This window comes from Falco rusticolus, chromosome Z, assembly GCF_015220075.1.
Source record: "Falco rusticolus isolate bFalRus1 chromosome Z, bFalRus1.pri, whole genome shotgun sequence".
NCBI lineage: Eukaryota > Metazoa > Chordata > Aves > Falconiformes > Falconidae > Falco > Falco rusticolus.
The window spans coordinates 45,655,141-45,672,031 of NC_051210.1; the positions used below are offsets into that span (position 1 = coordinate 45,655,141).

Genomic DNA, 16,891 nt, shown 5'->3' on the forward strand with positions numbered 1-16,891 from the left:
TATGTGGAATATTGTTTACTGTTAATCAACACATCTTAACTGAAATTTTCACAATAGTTGAAGCTACATTTAAGTATACAATAGTCTCAATCACAAAAAACAGGCAGAACAATTAAACTACATAAGGCCTTAAATCAGAAGCACAGTGTGTATTGTTGGAATATTACTTTGTTTACAAATAGGCTACATATAATTAAGTTTACTTTTCATATTTTTATTCATGTAAAATGCATTCAAGGGAAAGGCAACTTACAAAGTTTATTTTACCATGAGTTAATAGAAAAATGTCAACATTCTCTTCTTGCCCCTCCCCCCACCCCATCCAGGTGTGATTAGTAAAATTTCCATACAATACTCAAAAAACAATAATCATTTACACGAAACATCCAAAGCCAGCCTCATCAGACAACTGCAAACTTGCAAATTGTTTATTACAAAATTGGATAAACTTCCAGGGTTTTTTCTAATGAATATTGCATCTCTATGCAATCAATGTTTAAAACTACATTGTCCACAAAGCCTTCTAGGTTCTAAAAGTCTTACTGGTTTCAAAGTAGTATTTGGTGGCCTCAGTAGCAATCAAGTGAGTATCTGCATTACAACAATGATAACTTGCAGCATTACTTTGGCAAGATTAGGACTGCTGATGAGTGGGTAAATTTGTTTAACCTGAGAGGTAAGGGTTAACACAAGAACAGAACACCAAAAGTGAAACTAAGCACAAAAGATAGAAAAATATGGAAAAAAAAGAGATCTATTTTGACCCTCTCCCCCTATAACAGGGCATGGGCCATTTCCAGTGACTGCCTATTCTTATTACATACATTAGTATTTGATCAAATTTCATGGCTATTACATTTTACAGAACAACTGCTTAGAAGTCTGGTTTTTAATTTACATCTGTGCAACACAGTAACTCACAGTACATTTTGAGATGTTTAAAAAATATTTATAAACTTGTTTTTGATATGCTAAAGCATTTGGCCACACTCTTACAGCATTTGATTTTACATAATTGAAATTTTGTACAGTACTCCTTGTGATTTTCTTTTTTACATCTAAGAAGGAAAAAACTTCACACAAAGTAATATGAACTGCCAAGCTTGACTGCATGATCATGTAATTCCAGTTTATAATACTGGCATTAAAACCTTCATTAATTATGTTGACAAATCATTACCTGTACATTTAATGAAGGCAACCAAGATGATTTGAAAACACAACCTTCAGGTTTCATGTTATGTGTTTATCAAGGTGTGCAGTTCTGCAGTGAAATGAAAAAGCATGTAAATATACAAAGAAAATTACAAGTTCACCAGTTCCTGTGACACAAACTGTTTAATCTTTCAAGGTACTGTCCCATAGAGTTCCACATCATTATGGCCTGCTCCTTCTACCCACAGTGGTTCTACAGGTCTCTGGCAACGCTCGAAATAATGCTAGGCCATGTGAAAAGTCAATTACGTCATCTTCATTCCCATGGATTATTAACACAGGAGATGTTATTTGAGAAATTTTGTCAATGCTGTAAGAAAAAGATTATATGTATGAAAAACATAAGCTTTATTGTAGCTTTTGAAGGACCGGACTGGTAATTTCAGGTTTTAGATTACACATTTAGTTTTGACAAGTTAATTCTGAAGGTTGTTTAAAAACATTAGAAAATTATATCTTATCAACACTCTGGATGTCCTTACAGTAGCACATGTAAAGCCACACAGAAGGGAAAAAACGGTACTGGAAACTAGTAGGATTGAACAACAGAGCATCCATCTAAAAACTGGTATATCATTATGTTCACTTCAAAAAACCACATTGGACTGATGAAAACATTACTTCAGAGTTTTGCATAAAAAAGTGCTTGTCAGAAAGTGAAAGAATTTTAGCACTTAAGAGGTTGACCATCTTGGGGGAAGAAAGTCTTTGAAGGTTAGATGCTCAAATACAAATAATTCCTTGAGACGGTGTACCGTTTGTAATGGCCAACTAGTGGCACAGAGCTGAAATACATGACAGGAATTTGCTTTGGCTAAGGTCCACAGAGGTTTTCCAGTCTTTGCTCCTTAGAGAAACATGTGCAAAAGAACTGTGCACAGTTACGCAGGTTAACAACTCACTGGACTGGAACTGCTTGTTAGAATTGGTGATTTTAGGGGTTACATATAGAAAACTAGCACTACTTTAACAGATTACCCAAAAACAGGATTAGAGATTTGAAAACCCTAGAGGTATAGAGTTCTGTAAACTCCTTCAAACAAATGTTTTCCCATTGTTGTTATTCACTCTGATTTTTCTCCAACTTTTGGTTAAACCTTCGAAAGAAATTTCAGAGAATTTGCCATATTACTTGTGTTCCCTAGCCTAAAATTTCTGTAACAGAGAAAAATACATGCAGAATAAAAAATCCTGCAACTTACTTTGGGAATGCAGCAAAGCAATACGTCTTCTTCGTATCAGAAAAGCTACTCGCATTCCTGAGGTTCAGGGGAGAATGAAGAATTACAGCAGCAACTTTCATACCTAGCAGCAAGATCCACAGATGGTACTGTTCCTATACTCGGCCAGATATAATCACATTTCAGGGCGGATTCCGTACCTAGAAAATCCAAAATGTAAAAAAGTGGCATATAACTGAAACAGACAAAACTGCAGCAAGGCAAAAAAAGCATTTCTGAAAACCAAAATTCCCTGAAGACGTTAAACTAGAAACAGCAGCTGGTAAATAAGCAAATATATTCTGTAAGATTCCTGACTTAACGGGACAATTATTTACTCTCTATTTCCAGTAAGTTTATTTTACCTTATGCCTGAATGATACTGAAATATGGTTTTTATTTTTAATGTGAACGTGTGAATGCAGTTGTGACTTGTATACTAGTTGAAAGCCTTTACGGTAACTCTGTGAATCTACAGCAGCAAACTGATTAAAGCCTTACTAGCTCTATGGTTATCATTAAGTGGAGCATAGTCAAATCTGCAAAAGTTTGGTTGGGTTTACTTTTCTAATATCTGACTAAAACTGCAAGCCAGTTACATTGCTCAGCAATTTAGTGGAATCTAAAGCATGCTTGTACAGACAATGATTAGAATATTATGAATCCTGTGTAACAACTGAGATGTTTCTTTCTTATCCCAGCTGATTCAACCACGCAAGCTAGCAAGAGGAATACTCAACCTAACCCACAATTCAGACAGCCCAATGAGCATACAAAAGTAAAGTCTAAGCCTCCCTCTGATAAGATGAACACGCTCATTTTTTCTGCAATTACCTGAGGTAAACAAAAGAATTATTGAACACGGAGTAACACTTAACAGTCAATGTAACATTTTTCTGCATTAGCGTGGGCTACAAAGAGCAGCTGGTTTCCCAAGTAACACCAGGAAAGGCTCCAAGCAGAATATTATGCTGGCAAGAACAGTGCCCACAGGAGAAGGATGATCTGTACTAACAAAGTACTCAGTACAGGTTCAGAATGCAGAAGGGTATCTATCCAGGTACCTTTGCTAAACTTACTTGGGAAAGGAAGCACCTTAAACAGGAACTGCACTGCATTACCAAATAAAAATAAAACAAAAAATAAATCAAACATTGTCCTCGCATATTACCAGAAGTTTGTTTGCCTTTTTGAGGTAAAGGAGACTAACCTAACACCACGTGGAACAACATGAGGTGACTTTAATGTTTGCCAACCTGACTACAATCTTAAAAGGACTAACAATCAACTGTGGTTCAGCGGAAGTGAAGGAAAGTACAACCATCATTACCTCTTCTACATAAATGCATGCATCTTTTCTGTCCAAAGCCAGATAACAACACCCATACCCACAGAGGAGTTATCAAATTAGTGCATTTTGCATACCTTCAGCAAGCCAGGGAAACAGAGGTAATGAAAGTATTGTACAGTTCTTATAAGTAGGGCTATATACCTGTTTAAGTCACCAAACACTAATCAGTACAGTCCTAAAAGCCTCAAATCAGAAACTTAGGAAAAAAGATGTTTCACATGTACCAAAACATTCAAATTACCACTGATAAAACCCCAGAATCCGCAAGTACTTTTCAATGAACCCAGAAACATCTGTGTGTTACATCAGTATATAATAAACAATTAAAGAACCAAAAAAAACCCAAAAAACCACCAAAACCCAACAACTAGGACGACTTCAGGAAAAAACCAAGCCCATTTCAGTATTACCCAAATGTAATTATCACTAGCAGAACTCATTAGCATCCCAATAAGCTTTTTAAATTGAGGCTAAAATTCACTAGTTCATCGCTAACTTGGTCTATTTAACTGTTCATCTATTTATTTAGATTGTATTCGTGCTAGATTGAAACACAAAAAGCTGTACAAGTATTAGCACAGATACATTCATAAATCTATCATGACTAACTTAATTACTATCAGAATTTCCTAGAAAGTGTTTCTAGAATCATAATCAAATTAAGAGTTCTAACATACCAAGACTCATCCCTCAGCCTGGAACACAGGCAAGCCCCCACCTCAAAAATAGTCCCTCAGGCAATAAAAAAATTAAAACGTTCTGATTACAAAAATTTTCCTCAAAATTCCAATACACAAAAATACAAAAAAAATTAAAGCTCCAAAAACTGAAACAAACATAAAGTCTTCACTACGTCTGTCTGTTTTCTGAAACACCTGAGAACAGCCTAGCAGCCTCCTTTTACAATTAATCTCCCAGTTCAAAATATTGTCTAATCACATTTGTCCAGGCTGTAAGTGCCGTATCGCCTTCTATTTCTTTCATATTATCTGAACAAAACTCACTTAATACCTGACGCTTGCTCATATTAGTACGCATGGAGTCTGCCCAGCACATTCTGACCATAAATAGTTCTCAATAACAAACCTGCAAATTATAACACGTTGATTTCCTCAAAAATCAAAACTGAAGTATTGAGGTTTACAAGATGCAGGCCACTGCACAGAAGTTTAAATCAAAAATTAAAAAGTATATTTTGGAGTATATGTTCGCCTCTTTTCATTATTCTTCCCCTTATTTGGATCCATATTCTTCAGCCTACAGATAGACAAATATTAGCTACAAAAATAATCCAAGAAAAAGCATTTACTATATTTGGATTAAAGTAATCCTTTCTCCATCACAGCCAGGCAGATTGCCTTCACAACATCCACCAGAACCTATTAGTCTGGAAACTAAAATATGAGGCCAATCACCACAATGGGTGGTTCAAAGCAGACTCTTTAATATTCTGGCTTGGGGAAAAAAAACAGCAACAACAAAACAAAACTCAACAAAAGACAATATTTGAAACAGAGAACATCGGCTGTGTCTGTTGCCAGTCGTTCCTCTTCTCTTGAACAGGCTTCTGCAAAGTTCAGGAAAAGAAGAGCCCAACTGTCCCTCAGTTCCTTTTTCCCAAAATACCACTTTACAATCTAAAATGTAGTAATTCTTGAAAAATAACTGTTGGTATGTTCCCTAGTAAGAAAGTTCATCTACTTATTCTTTTGACAGTCCTGTAAACTTCAAGAAGTTTGTTAGAAAATTACTAGTTGACTACACACCTGGTTGCCCAAATGAGGAAGTGCGAGATCAAGAGAAAAATGGCAGTAATATTCTCCTTTTAATCAGTGTTTTAGAGTTACAGGCCATCCTGAGGAAGGGGAATGTGACAGTTACAGAGCCATATGCTCTAAGTAGTGATCTTGTGAGAAGAGCTCAAAGACATGCTGTAAAAACTATTAATATCTTTGCAAGCTCATTATACTGATCATAGGAGTAATGTAAACACTACTGCCTGCTCAAGTAATCTTAGATAACTTGTGTCAGAATAGACGGGCTTTCAGCTTGATGGCAGTGGTGCAGGTTGTTATATTTGGGGCTTTTTAAAGCCATAACCACCAGAAAGGAATTCGCAACAAAATCTTTAAAATAGCTGTGCACAGATGTACCTTCTCAGAGAAAGCAGTCTTCCTCTGGACTGAACCTGGCATAAAATTTCGACAGATACTTTCTGCAGTTTAAAGGCTGCCACCAACACTTTTCTTTTTCCCACAGCAACTGACATTCCAATTCCTTTCAACAACGTACTCATCCTTTATGTTCACGCACCTAAGGGTTACCTGTCTGGAAAGCACATGGAACTTGAGGAGGAGTTTTAACATAGAATAAATGTACTTCTGTGCCATAAACTTGCTAGCACCCATACGGTGTCTGAGCACTCACAAATTTCTGCCTTATCATCACCCTAAAAGTACACGTTAATGTCACTACGAAACTAAGCTCTCACAAAACTGAAGAGAACCACTTTCCTTTGCATCTTCAGCCACATGTTGCACCTCATCCAGCTTCACCAGCTAGTGTAGGAAAGTAAATTAACCTCGTCTGGGAATAGTGGAGCAACTACTTTTCTGCTCCTTTGTGCTGGTTGTCTTCAGGGCAAGGCAAGAAATGACATGCTACTGGTGGGTTCAAGGAAGGAGCGAACTAATACATCGTTGTAACGATGTAGGCCATCAGACCACTGCCTAGAATCAGGGCCCAAGCTAACACAGGGCGACTAATGACGCCAGTATAGTCTTCTGCAAGACTACATATGCTGATCAGATATAGATGGTCTCTTGTAAAAGAGGCAACATGAACACGCCTGTCTGATCTTCTCAGCTTCTGGGAGGGAAAGAAGAACTGCTAAACAGCAATGAAATATTCTTTTTTCCTCCCTTTGTGCAAACTTCACAACATGCTGTAGAAGAAACTCTTTCACCATTTCCTTTATATTCCTATCTTTCTAAGAAGACCTTTTCTGCACTTCACTGAACACCACCTTAGTGGCAGTGCCCCTCTTCTGCCCCTCCCTCCTCCTTTTCATAGAACAGTTTGGGTTCGAGGATGATCTAGTCCAGCCTCCTTGTCACAGGCAGCTTCAACTTTCACAGGTTGCCGAAAGCCCCATCCAACCTTACCTTGAAAGCTTTCATTGGATTATACATCATACATCACTTACATTGGATATTCATTGTATTACATACTTTCATTGGATATACATCACATCGCCATGATATGCAATATGTAAACTACAAAATGCATGTCTGGCTGCAATGAGTCATTTTTGGTTTGGGCCATTTTTGTTGTTTTAAACTTCAGTTATCTTTATCAACCAAATACCAGCTGAAATTACAATATTATACTTCCAGGCTCTTTGGAGTACACACCATTTTGCCCTTGATATACATAAGGGAGACAAAAAGCAATTTATTTTTTTACTTCTAAACTATTGGTGTTAATCTAGAAGACATGCTCACTTTACAACAATAAAATAAAGTATTAGTAAAATCAAACTCAGAAGCGTACACTTTTGACAGTACCTCGCAGGCTCACACTAATGACGAGGTGCAACAGATGCTCTAGAGAGGCTACTGTTTGTGAATCTATTGCAACACATGCATTTAACCAGCTGACAGCAGTGCTTGGGGCACACGGAAGAAAGGGGAACATCCCGAGGTAATTTTCAATGCACTTTTCAGAACCTTTTGTCATCATGCACTTAACACATGAAATTACAGCTGCAAATTGCAGAACGTGTAGGGCATGAACATCCTTCACACCTTTAACTATCAACATTCTATGCCATGAATAAACAATTCCATGCCACAAATAAAATCCATGAACATACAGCTCTTCCTTAACTCAGATGCACGTTGCCTTTCTTTTGTATACAACATGTAACATTGCTAGAAGAAGAAGGGAACCGTGTTTTATGAGAGGCAAGCCCACTGACCATGCATGTAGTAATCAAACATCTCCTCTGCCTCACTCATCATGGTTTGGCTTTTATAAATCTCACAATCCTACTGACCCATTTGTTTTATTTGCAAGATTTCTCTCTATGATAAATTGAGCTATTTTTCCCTATCAATTTAAGTGAAAGCTCAATTTCTCTCCAAATATTCAAAGTCAAGGCACCTCCTCTTCCAGCAAAACATCCTCTACTTTTGATTAAAAAAACAAAACAAAACACACCACCGTAATTTGTGAATTCTCAAAAGAACACTTTCAGTCCACAACCAAATAGATTTTATATATTCCTATATTTGGCTTCTCCTATGAAAAGGCTGTCCGGCTTCTCTAAAGGTAAATCTGGTCATAAGGCAACTCCAGCATGTCTTCTGGGTTCTGAATGAGCACCATTTGCCCTGCTTTTGCCTGGGACTGGTTAAACCTTTCCACCCTTTCTAGTGTGTCATCAAAGGCCTTCAGAGACAAGGAGAGTGGAAAATAGGCGTATCCCAAAATGACTCCTGGCATTTCAACACTTTGTAGCTATGACAGTCAGAAAAAGAATGTCCTCACTTGCTTTTATGTAGTCCCATGTATATGATGCACATGAATATACAATAATGTGCAACCTTCCCAAACCTGATGGCAGTGAATCACCTTGCCTTCTTCTACAGTCAGCATCCTCATGGATAGCTATGGCTTCCTATTAAAATATTCAAAGCAGGTAGACAATAGGGACACAATTCAGAATCTGCATCTGCTGTTTATCTCTTCTAACCTGCTGCCAAATTAGCCTTCTGTATTCATTTACATGAATAATAATATTCACATACCCTTACAGCAACCACTTTTAAGAAAGTCGTGTTGGACCAACCTCACCATCACTCTCAATACTAGTTCCAGACTACCTCACCCTAGGTGTCCAGTCCCCACTGGGCAGTTGTGTCTGTTTACAGATGGCCACCTGGATTGCCCTTCCAAGACACAAAACTTAACACACTAACATGGCTCCACCACAAGCATCTGTGTTGACTAGAATGAAGTCCACATCAGCATTTCAATTACCCTAGAAACACCTTTTAACGCTGTGTTCTATGATCCCATTTCTCAGAACAGGGAATGCAGGAAGCTGTGGGTGATTGTGATCAATCTCCAACAAAGACAATTTCTCAATTCTTGATCCCATTACAGTGGGATCAAGATATGAGGCATAGTTTAAAAGTCTATGATGCCTTTCTTCTCTCATCCCGTCAACAAGAATTTCAAAGGAGTAACACCTATACGTACATCTATCCTGCAAACAGTCCGCTAAATTTGTTTTGTTTTGCAGAATACTTACATTATAAAACGTTAAAGATGGTGCTAGTGTAGCACTGACAGAACAGGCTATACTAGAAAAGTGAATCAATGCTGCAGCAAATGCTCAAAGGCTCCATCCATTCTGGTCCAGATATTCATGAAGTATTTAAACACAGCTGAGCACTGTTTTAGGGCTCAAAGAACACCGTGGACTGGTAACCAAACTGCATGAGCCAGTGTGTCCAGAGTAATTTGCTGAACTTCTCCCTGCTACATTCAGCATTCAGATACAAGGGCAAGACAGGTCCGCCAACCAGAAAGTTGTTGCAAGTACCACAGTGTTACACCACTAGTAATTCTTTAAGCAACAGAAAAATTCAGTTCACGTTTGTGAAATTCACAAGAAAGGCAGACCAATTCAAGCTTTATACACTCTACAGAATTACGTATTTCTAAAGGAGGTTTTGACGCAAAAAATAAACACAGACAGCAAAAAGGATTGAGGCAGGTCATTCCTGAATTGAAGAGGGAAAAACAGACTGATGTAGTATGTATTCAGAGTTCCCCCTGAGAATGTCTGTCAACGAACGTCATGTTCAGATGGGATAGTATAATGAACATTCTTATTTGATTAGGAAAGGTATGCTATGTGACATCCAAGAATGGAGGTGAGAATTCAAGTTGCAATTACATTTTCTTTTAGGTTTTCAATCAGAAATTCGTCAAGGGAGGAATAGATAGTAATTACAAATTAGTTCATAAACCAGAGCCTGTAAACTGACACAAACAAACAATTTAAGGTTTCACCATCTAGTTCTCTTCCATTTTCTGGTGCACTGAAACAATTCAGACTGTTTTCCACATAGTTCACAAACCATATTATGTTTTTATCAATGTTACTGGGTATTTTACCAAGCGGCTATATTCCAGAGCATTTCATTACAAACCGTGGTCACCAGTGTACCTGTTGCAGCTCTTGGCTTTACAGAACAGATCTGGTTATATCTCAACTTTCCACTGTAATCAAAAGAAATGACAAAACCTAATCTAACACACAGTGTGACTGTTGTTAAATATATGAAGCTGAATACCTGTCCCCTGTGGTTGTAAGGTTTATGATAATAAGTGTTCCCCCACTTCAATATACAAATAAAATAGGCTTCTTTTCAAAAGAAGTATCACACCTCTGTTATAAGGTAAAAGAAATGCAAGACAATATTTGTACTTACAAAACTGAAAAGGGATAATCTACTCCAAAGTAACAGGAAGATAATTAATATTACATTGATCAAGTTCTAAATTTACTGTCACTACTACAAGGCTCCAGGATTTTAAAAGTCTTTACACATCCCTTACACTAAGTCACATCCCTGATAATTATTAACAGGATGCCCAAATTGCAATGATCAAATTGTAACATGCTGCTGTAGATTAAATTCAGTTTTTCACAGTTTTTGGTGCTAAATACATAATATGATGGGAGTTTTTTTGGTGAACGTCTATTCTTATGATCACATAATATTTTAAAACATAATCTTTTTGTAGTTTGAATACTTGCAACACAAAAAGAATATTGCTTTAAATGGAAGAAACCATGGTGAAAAATGCTCTCAGACTTAAGAAGTGGGTATTCAATGCTGCATTTATGTGGTGCCTAGGATTCTTGCATGTATCATAAAATGCTTGCAAAGTCTTTCATTTCACTATTTTACTTTCCTAAAAGCAGAGGTTTAGAACACAGAAACTACTGAAACATCTTTCCAATTTGCATTTTTCCTTGTCCAGTTTTAATCTACTTGAGCTAACACCACTGACTCAAATTCCTGTTTTTATTCCCACCATGATACATTTACACGATCAATTATAACCTCTCTGACACATATTATTTTCCCAAGATAAAATCATCTTTTTTCTTTATACAGAAAGCTATCTTTGGAAATGCTGTAGCTGCTAGTCTGAACTCCGAAACAAAGGTGGTCTGAACACCATACAGAAATCCAAACAGTCTCACCAGGTTCTCTTATAACAGCTTTTCCACTGCCCCTCCCTACTAAAAAAGCAGGTGATGGAATTACCTGAAAAAACAACCCACATTTTCTCTCACCCACATCACACCAGTCACTCTGTTACTGGACAATCAATTATTATAGGCTTTTCCTACCTTCTGAGATTTCCAACTGAGATCCCAAACTGTGACAATAAGGATTATGTTCTAATCATTCATGACTGAATCATACCTTATATTTCGTCCCATTTCAATTTCTCTAGTATATCAGTACTATATACCGATTCTGCTCAATACTGACAACGCCTTCAGCATAAGGCACAATCAATCACCTTGGATATGAATCCATTAATCCTAAAATACAGCATTTCTGTTTACAAATTAACTATAACCATTTGAAAAGCACACTGTAAAAGAAAAATGGCAGCTAATGTCTTACCTTGTCCTAAGAGCCACCCAAGCAGCATCAATGTCAGCATACAAATTCTTCTCTGTTGGCTTCCCAGAACTTGCACCATATCCAGAATAATCATATGAGAATATGTTGCAATTAATCCGTGAACCCAGCCCTATGTAAAAGCTGCTCATCTGACCTAGGTCAACGGCATTTCCATGTGAGAAGAGCAAAGTATACTTGGCGTTAGGTGAGCAACGCACAAACATACAGGCAATCCTGTTACCTTTACTTGTTCTAGTCATGAAGCATTCAATGGCATCTTTTCTCTAGAAGAATACTGCCAGTCTGCTCGCTCTGAGAGATGTAAGTCCAGCGACTACCACTCTCATCACACATCAGCGTATATGTGGGATCAGGAGGTAAGAATGCCAATTTGGAGGCAATTTTCCCTGGGCATGGTGGACAACAGAACAGGCAACACAGTTCACTAAAGGAAAGATTATTCATCTTCTAGTCTGAAACAGAAAGAGAAAATGGTATCAGTTTCTAGTTACAATCCTATATCAAAAATACAACTCCTGGAAAATGTAAATGTATCCTCTCCAGAAAATAATACATAATGTTAGTGGAAATATTGAACAAAACAGTTGTAAATATGTATGTAAATTTCCATATAATAGCTTACTTTATATTATTAGCTACTTTATAATAAGCACATTCAGGATGAGTGGTAACTCTATAGTCCTGCCAGATATTAAAACTAACATATGATTACGCAGGGAAAGAACAAGCATGAGTTCTGGAGTTTCTTTGGAGGAAATGAAGTTTCTTATCTTAAGCAATTATGAGAAGTGTTCACCTGTTGACAAACACATGTTATAAAGAAAAATTAAAATATATTGCAGTGTTTGCAGTAAACTAAGGCTATGCAAATCTTTGCAGTCAAAAATCACTACAATTTTTCCTAAATACAGAGAATATGTATTACAATCATGAATTATGGGTTCCTGCAAGCAGTATCAGCAGTATGAAAGGTTCCTGAAGGACAAAACTTAGAAGGCAGAACAAGATGTTTCTGCTAGCTTAGCAAACACTATAGTCCTTCAGCACACTAAAATCCATCCATAAATGCTTTCTTGCTCCACATACTGGCTGACAAATGTTTCCAAACCCTTCAAAGAAATTATTACCTAAGGTTTCCTGCACTGCACATAGGAGTTGGGTTTGTATTAATGATATGACTATTTCTACTCCATGCTTTAACAAAACCATCTCACACCATATGCTTTATCACAAGTATTTGGCAAATCAATAATCAAAACCACCAATTCAAAGCATTGTTTAATAGAATGGGGGCAGGAAAAAAGTAAATGCACATACACCCAAAGTAAGCTAGGCAAAGACATAGATGCCCTGAAAAGCAGGCATTGTGTCCTCAATTTACAGCTGGGAGAAGTGAGGGGGGGGGGGGGGGGGGCGGGAAATTCCTTTGTTGTGACAATACTTTTTCTCAGAGGTAGAAAAAGCGATGAAATCTGCCAAGAGCCATGCTGAAAACCAGCATAGCTAAGATAAGCATTTACACTACTTTACTTGTGTTAAGGCATCTGATGTTTCATGTCAACTTAAACAACTTTTCCATCCCAAATCTATCTACAGGTCTCAAGCACAGTTCCTACCAAGTCACTGCAAACAGAAATACAGTTTCATGTACCAGCTTTGACTGCTAGATCCAAGTTTACAAATGGGAAGAAAACAAGTTGATTTCTGATGACCACAGTCCCATGTCATTTCAGAAATACTTGGGTAATCCAACAATAAAATCTTACTGCTAACTGCAATACTTGGCAATATTTAGATCATATTTCAACGTGTGTCCTCTAACTTGTATAGTTTTCATGCCTGTATAAATTTCTCCCTAGAAAAGCTTCAAGGACATTGCTGTAAGAACTGCTGAATATAGATCACAGAACAGCTATCCGTATTTCGGACATGTGAATGGTCTCTTCCCTGTAGAGTCTGAACGCACACTGCATAAAATGTTACATAGTGTACCTGTACACTAGTAAACACAGGCATAAGCAAGACAGTCTGGTAACAGCATGAGCATTCTTAGAATACTACTCCAGGGGTTTTGTGCCCTGCAAAAAATTTTTTGCCAAGGCTGCTACAGCCCAATGTTTTCTTCAAAACAGAGGGAAGTAAGTCTTAGATATGGGTGACCAACACTACCAATTTAGAAGAGATGGCAGGAAGGGTGTACTGATCACCTCCCACAAAAAGGCAGGGTGTCTCTTAAATGAAGGTCCTGAATAAACAGTATGTCTGCCAGCTAAAGAAACAACAATGACATGTTTTATGTAATCAGCACAAGTAGTCACTCAAATTTGGAATAGCTCATCCATTCCCTGTCAGGCGAGATTATCTGGACATTAAATTTAATTTTAATCTGCAAGCCAGAAGAAGTAGAAGAGCTCTGTGGAAGAGCTCTAGGGATTGGATAAAGGCTTGGGATCTCTTAGGCACAGAAAAGACTCAAAATTTTTTTTTTCTTCTTTACTTCTGTTATAGCTGTGAGTGTCAAAGGAGCCACCTCTTTCACCTCTACTTAGAAAATTCATGTTCACAGCCCAGAGAAACTGTTGTGATGCCTTAATAGTCCTTTTTTTGCAAAAAGTGCTTATGACCCAGTATTCAACTGCACTTCTATTTATAGCAGAAACTATTAAACTGATCTGTTCTGAGTAAGTTTTCTCACCTTTTCAGAGAAGCTGAAAGCCAAAGCTAGATACTACAACTTATTCTAGGGGTGGGGGTGGATAATACTATTTATGTGTAAAATTTAGAAGAATACACACCTCCAAGATCAAGGTATAAATAGCCTGTTCCGCCCAGGAACGCAGACTGCACTCTATTCCAGCATATGATAGCTATAGAATTTCTTACTTGCTTCCCAATCAACTTGTCAGAAAATTAAAACCGGATTTTACATTATTTATAACTATAAACAGCACAGCAACACTATAATATGATCTCACTCAGAAGATATTTGCTATTTTTCAAAGTTATTTCAGAAGACTGGAAGCTGGCCTGTAGAAACCACACACAGGGTAGTACTGCAGCAACCACAGTTAATCAGCTGAGGTGGTACTGTGCCCCAAGACAGCTTAAACGTGCTAAAAATGGGCTGTTGCCACATATGTCAAATTATGCTTAAGACCATGGCTAAAGTATTATTTCTGCCCTATACCACACTGTAATGTTGACTTATATAATGTGCATTTAATCCAATGGAAACTGCCTACCGAAACTAAAGATTCTGATTCCAGGGCTGTTCTCCATCTAAATCATTGGTAGCAACAACTGTTTTCTTTAAAATAAGTAATTGCTACTTTCTTCACTCAGAAGACCCAAGAAAGGCAGCAGATCGCCAGCACCACTAACTGAACAAATCTGACACAAAACACCTACTGAACTTCCTCAGGAGGATACCTTCAACTAAATGCAAACAATGTTTCCATTATACTGAAACCGGTTTGTCATTCATTGTATTCATGAGTATGTTCTTAACCTCCGCATCTGGAATGGAACCAGGATGTAAGAGAGTCCCCAGGGTGTACAGAGTAATTCTCATATCACTGTTTATAAGTTCAACTGAATCAGCATTTCAGCTTAGTAGTTACCCACCAGATGTCATAACTTAACTTCAACTAAACAGGCATTATCTTTCCTCAAAAGGTATACTGCTCAGATACTTCAATGATGAAAAACTTAACGTTACCCCCTACACTAGTGGTTTTTTTAACGTTCAAAAACATGTAATCTGGTTTCCTAATGGTTTCAGCCAGAAATTATTACAGTAAAAATTACAAGAAAAGTTACAAAATCTCCTTCATTTAGCATCACTCAGACTTGGTAAAAGCTTTGGAGATCAATAACTGGTCTCTTAACAGTGTTAAGTCTAAAATACAATTTACAGAAAGTGACCATGGTATCACAAGTGATAGTTGCATTATCACTCTAGTAACAAATGGGCTTGATGTATGCCTTATCTGGAGTCTTACTGAAACCTGAACAAAACCAACACAAATTACCTTAAGCATACAGTACCACAAGTACAGATTAATAACTTCAACAGGACTCATTTGCCTAAAATATGTTGTGAATACCAAAGCTATAGTCTAACACCTTCTGAGCATGTATGATGTAAATCTCTGTGCTCATTACAGTAGCATCAGATGCAGAGATCAACACAACCCAATAACATAACTATGTCACCTATTTGTCATTTCAGTATTAATAAAGAAGCCAGTGCTGTTCTGCAAACACAGTTCCTAATGCTGGTAAAATTACTAACAACAAAAAGATATAGGAAGAGAAATATATATATCCTTTAAAATTATACTGCATTTTTCATACAAATTAAGTAGGAAAAATCTGTGGAAAAAAACCTCAGTAAAACTGATTAACTTCTACTACTGCACCAAGAAAGAATAAGAAATAAAAACAGACCCAAGTGGTGTCACCTACCGCTTTTGGGATAGCTTTTAAAAGAAAAGCCAGATCATTTTATCAAATCTATCTCTAACTTTCTGGTGAATAAAAAAGTGACAGAAAATGACAGATGTAAAACTGTCCACAGGTTGTAATTTCAATCCATTATTTGGCAATTAACATTTTCCTTAAGGCTGACATAAAGGGAGGGGGGGAAGTCTATCTAAACTTAAAGCACACCTCAACTATTTCTCTTGTGATTCCTATGATAACACAAAAGTAGTGCTTTCATATAAGCAATTATTCCTGTCCTCCTCTCTCTGCAAATCTTAACAAGAAAGTGGCTCCTTTATTCACATCTTTGATTACTTCACTACATTTTAGCCTCAAAAGCCCAACCCTTGCAAACACTTATCTAGAAAGCTTTTATTTACACTAAATTATTCTAATTGTATATTTAAGTTAAATTACCCATTTCATAGCAGCTATTCACAAGAACAAAGTCAAACTTAAATATAGCTGCTGGTTTGTAAATTTTAGTGCTGTTCTAACTGTAACAGGCAAGGTATTAAAATTATTGGGTTTTTTGTTTGTTCAGGTGTGGTTTTGTTTGTTTTAACTCATCATTTTTCTTTACACACTGCTGAAATAAGAAACTGAAGTAGTTTCCCTCACCCTTTCATTGAATGCAATGCAATGAAAACTTGAATTCAAGCCTCTGCTGAAGCACCCATATTTATTTCAGCATTTGCATTACATTAAAAATGAACAGAAGGGTATGGACACCCTCCCAGTATCAACAACTAGAGCAGCAAAATTTTAAAAAAAAAAATACTCAGTGTCCAATTAAGTATTATCTAAAGGATTAAACTAATAGAATTATTAGAGAAGAATACACAGTCAGAAAGAAAACCAAAGGAAGTCTGTTCTGT

General features: G+C 37.0%; 1 protein-coding gene across 1 annotated transcript in view; it reads right to left on the bottom strand.

Annotated features, from left to right (window-relative positions):
* ABHD17B (abhydrolase domain containing 17B, depalmitoylase) overlaps positions 1-16,891 on the bottom strand; it is an 18,518-nt gene continuing 1,627 nt past the window's right edge. The window contains 8 exon segments of the mRNA XM_037373581.1: positions 1-1,433; positions 1,435-1,525; positions 2,418-2,512; positions 2,514-2,564; positions 2,566-2,596; positions 11,508-11,787; positions 11,790-11,843; positions 11,846-11,980. Coding sequence (XP_037229478.1) covers positions 1,305-1,433; positions 1,435-1,525; positions 2,418-2,512; positions 2,514-2,564; positions 2,566-2,596; positions 11,508-11,787; positions 11,790-11,843; positions 11,846-11,972 — 858 coding nt within the window. The 5' untranslated portion in view covers positions 11,973-11,980 and the 3' untranslated portion in view covers positions 1-1,304.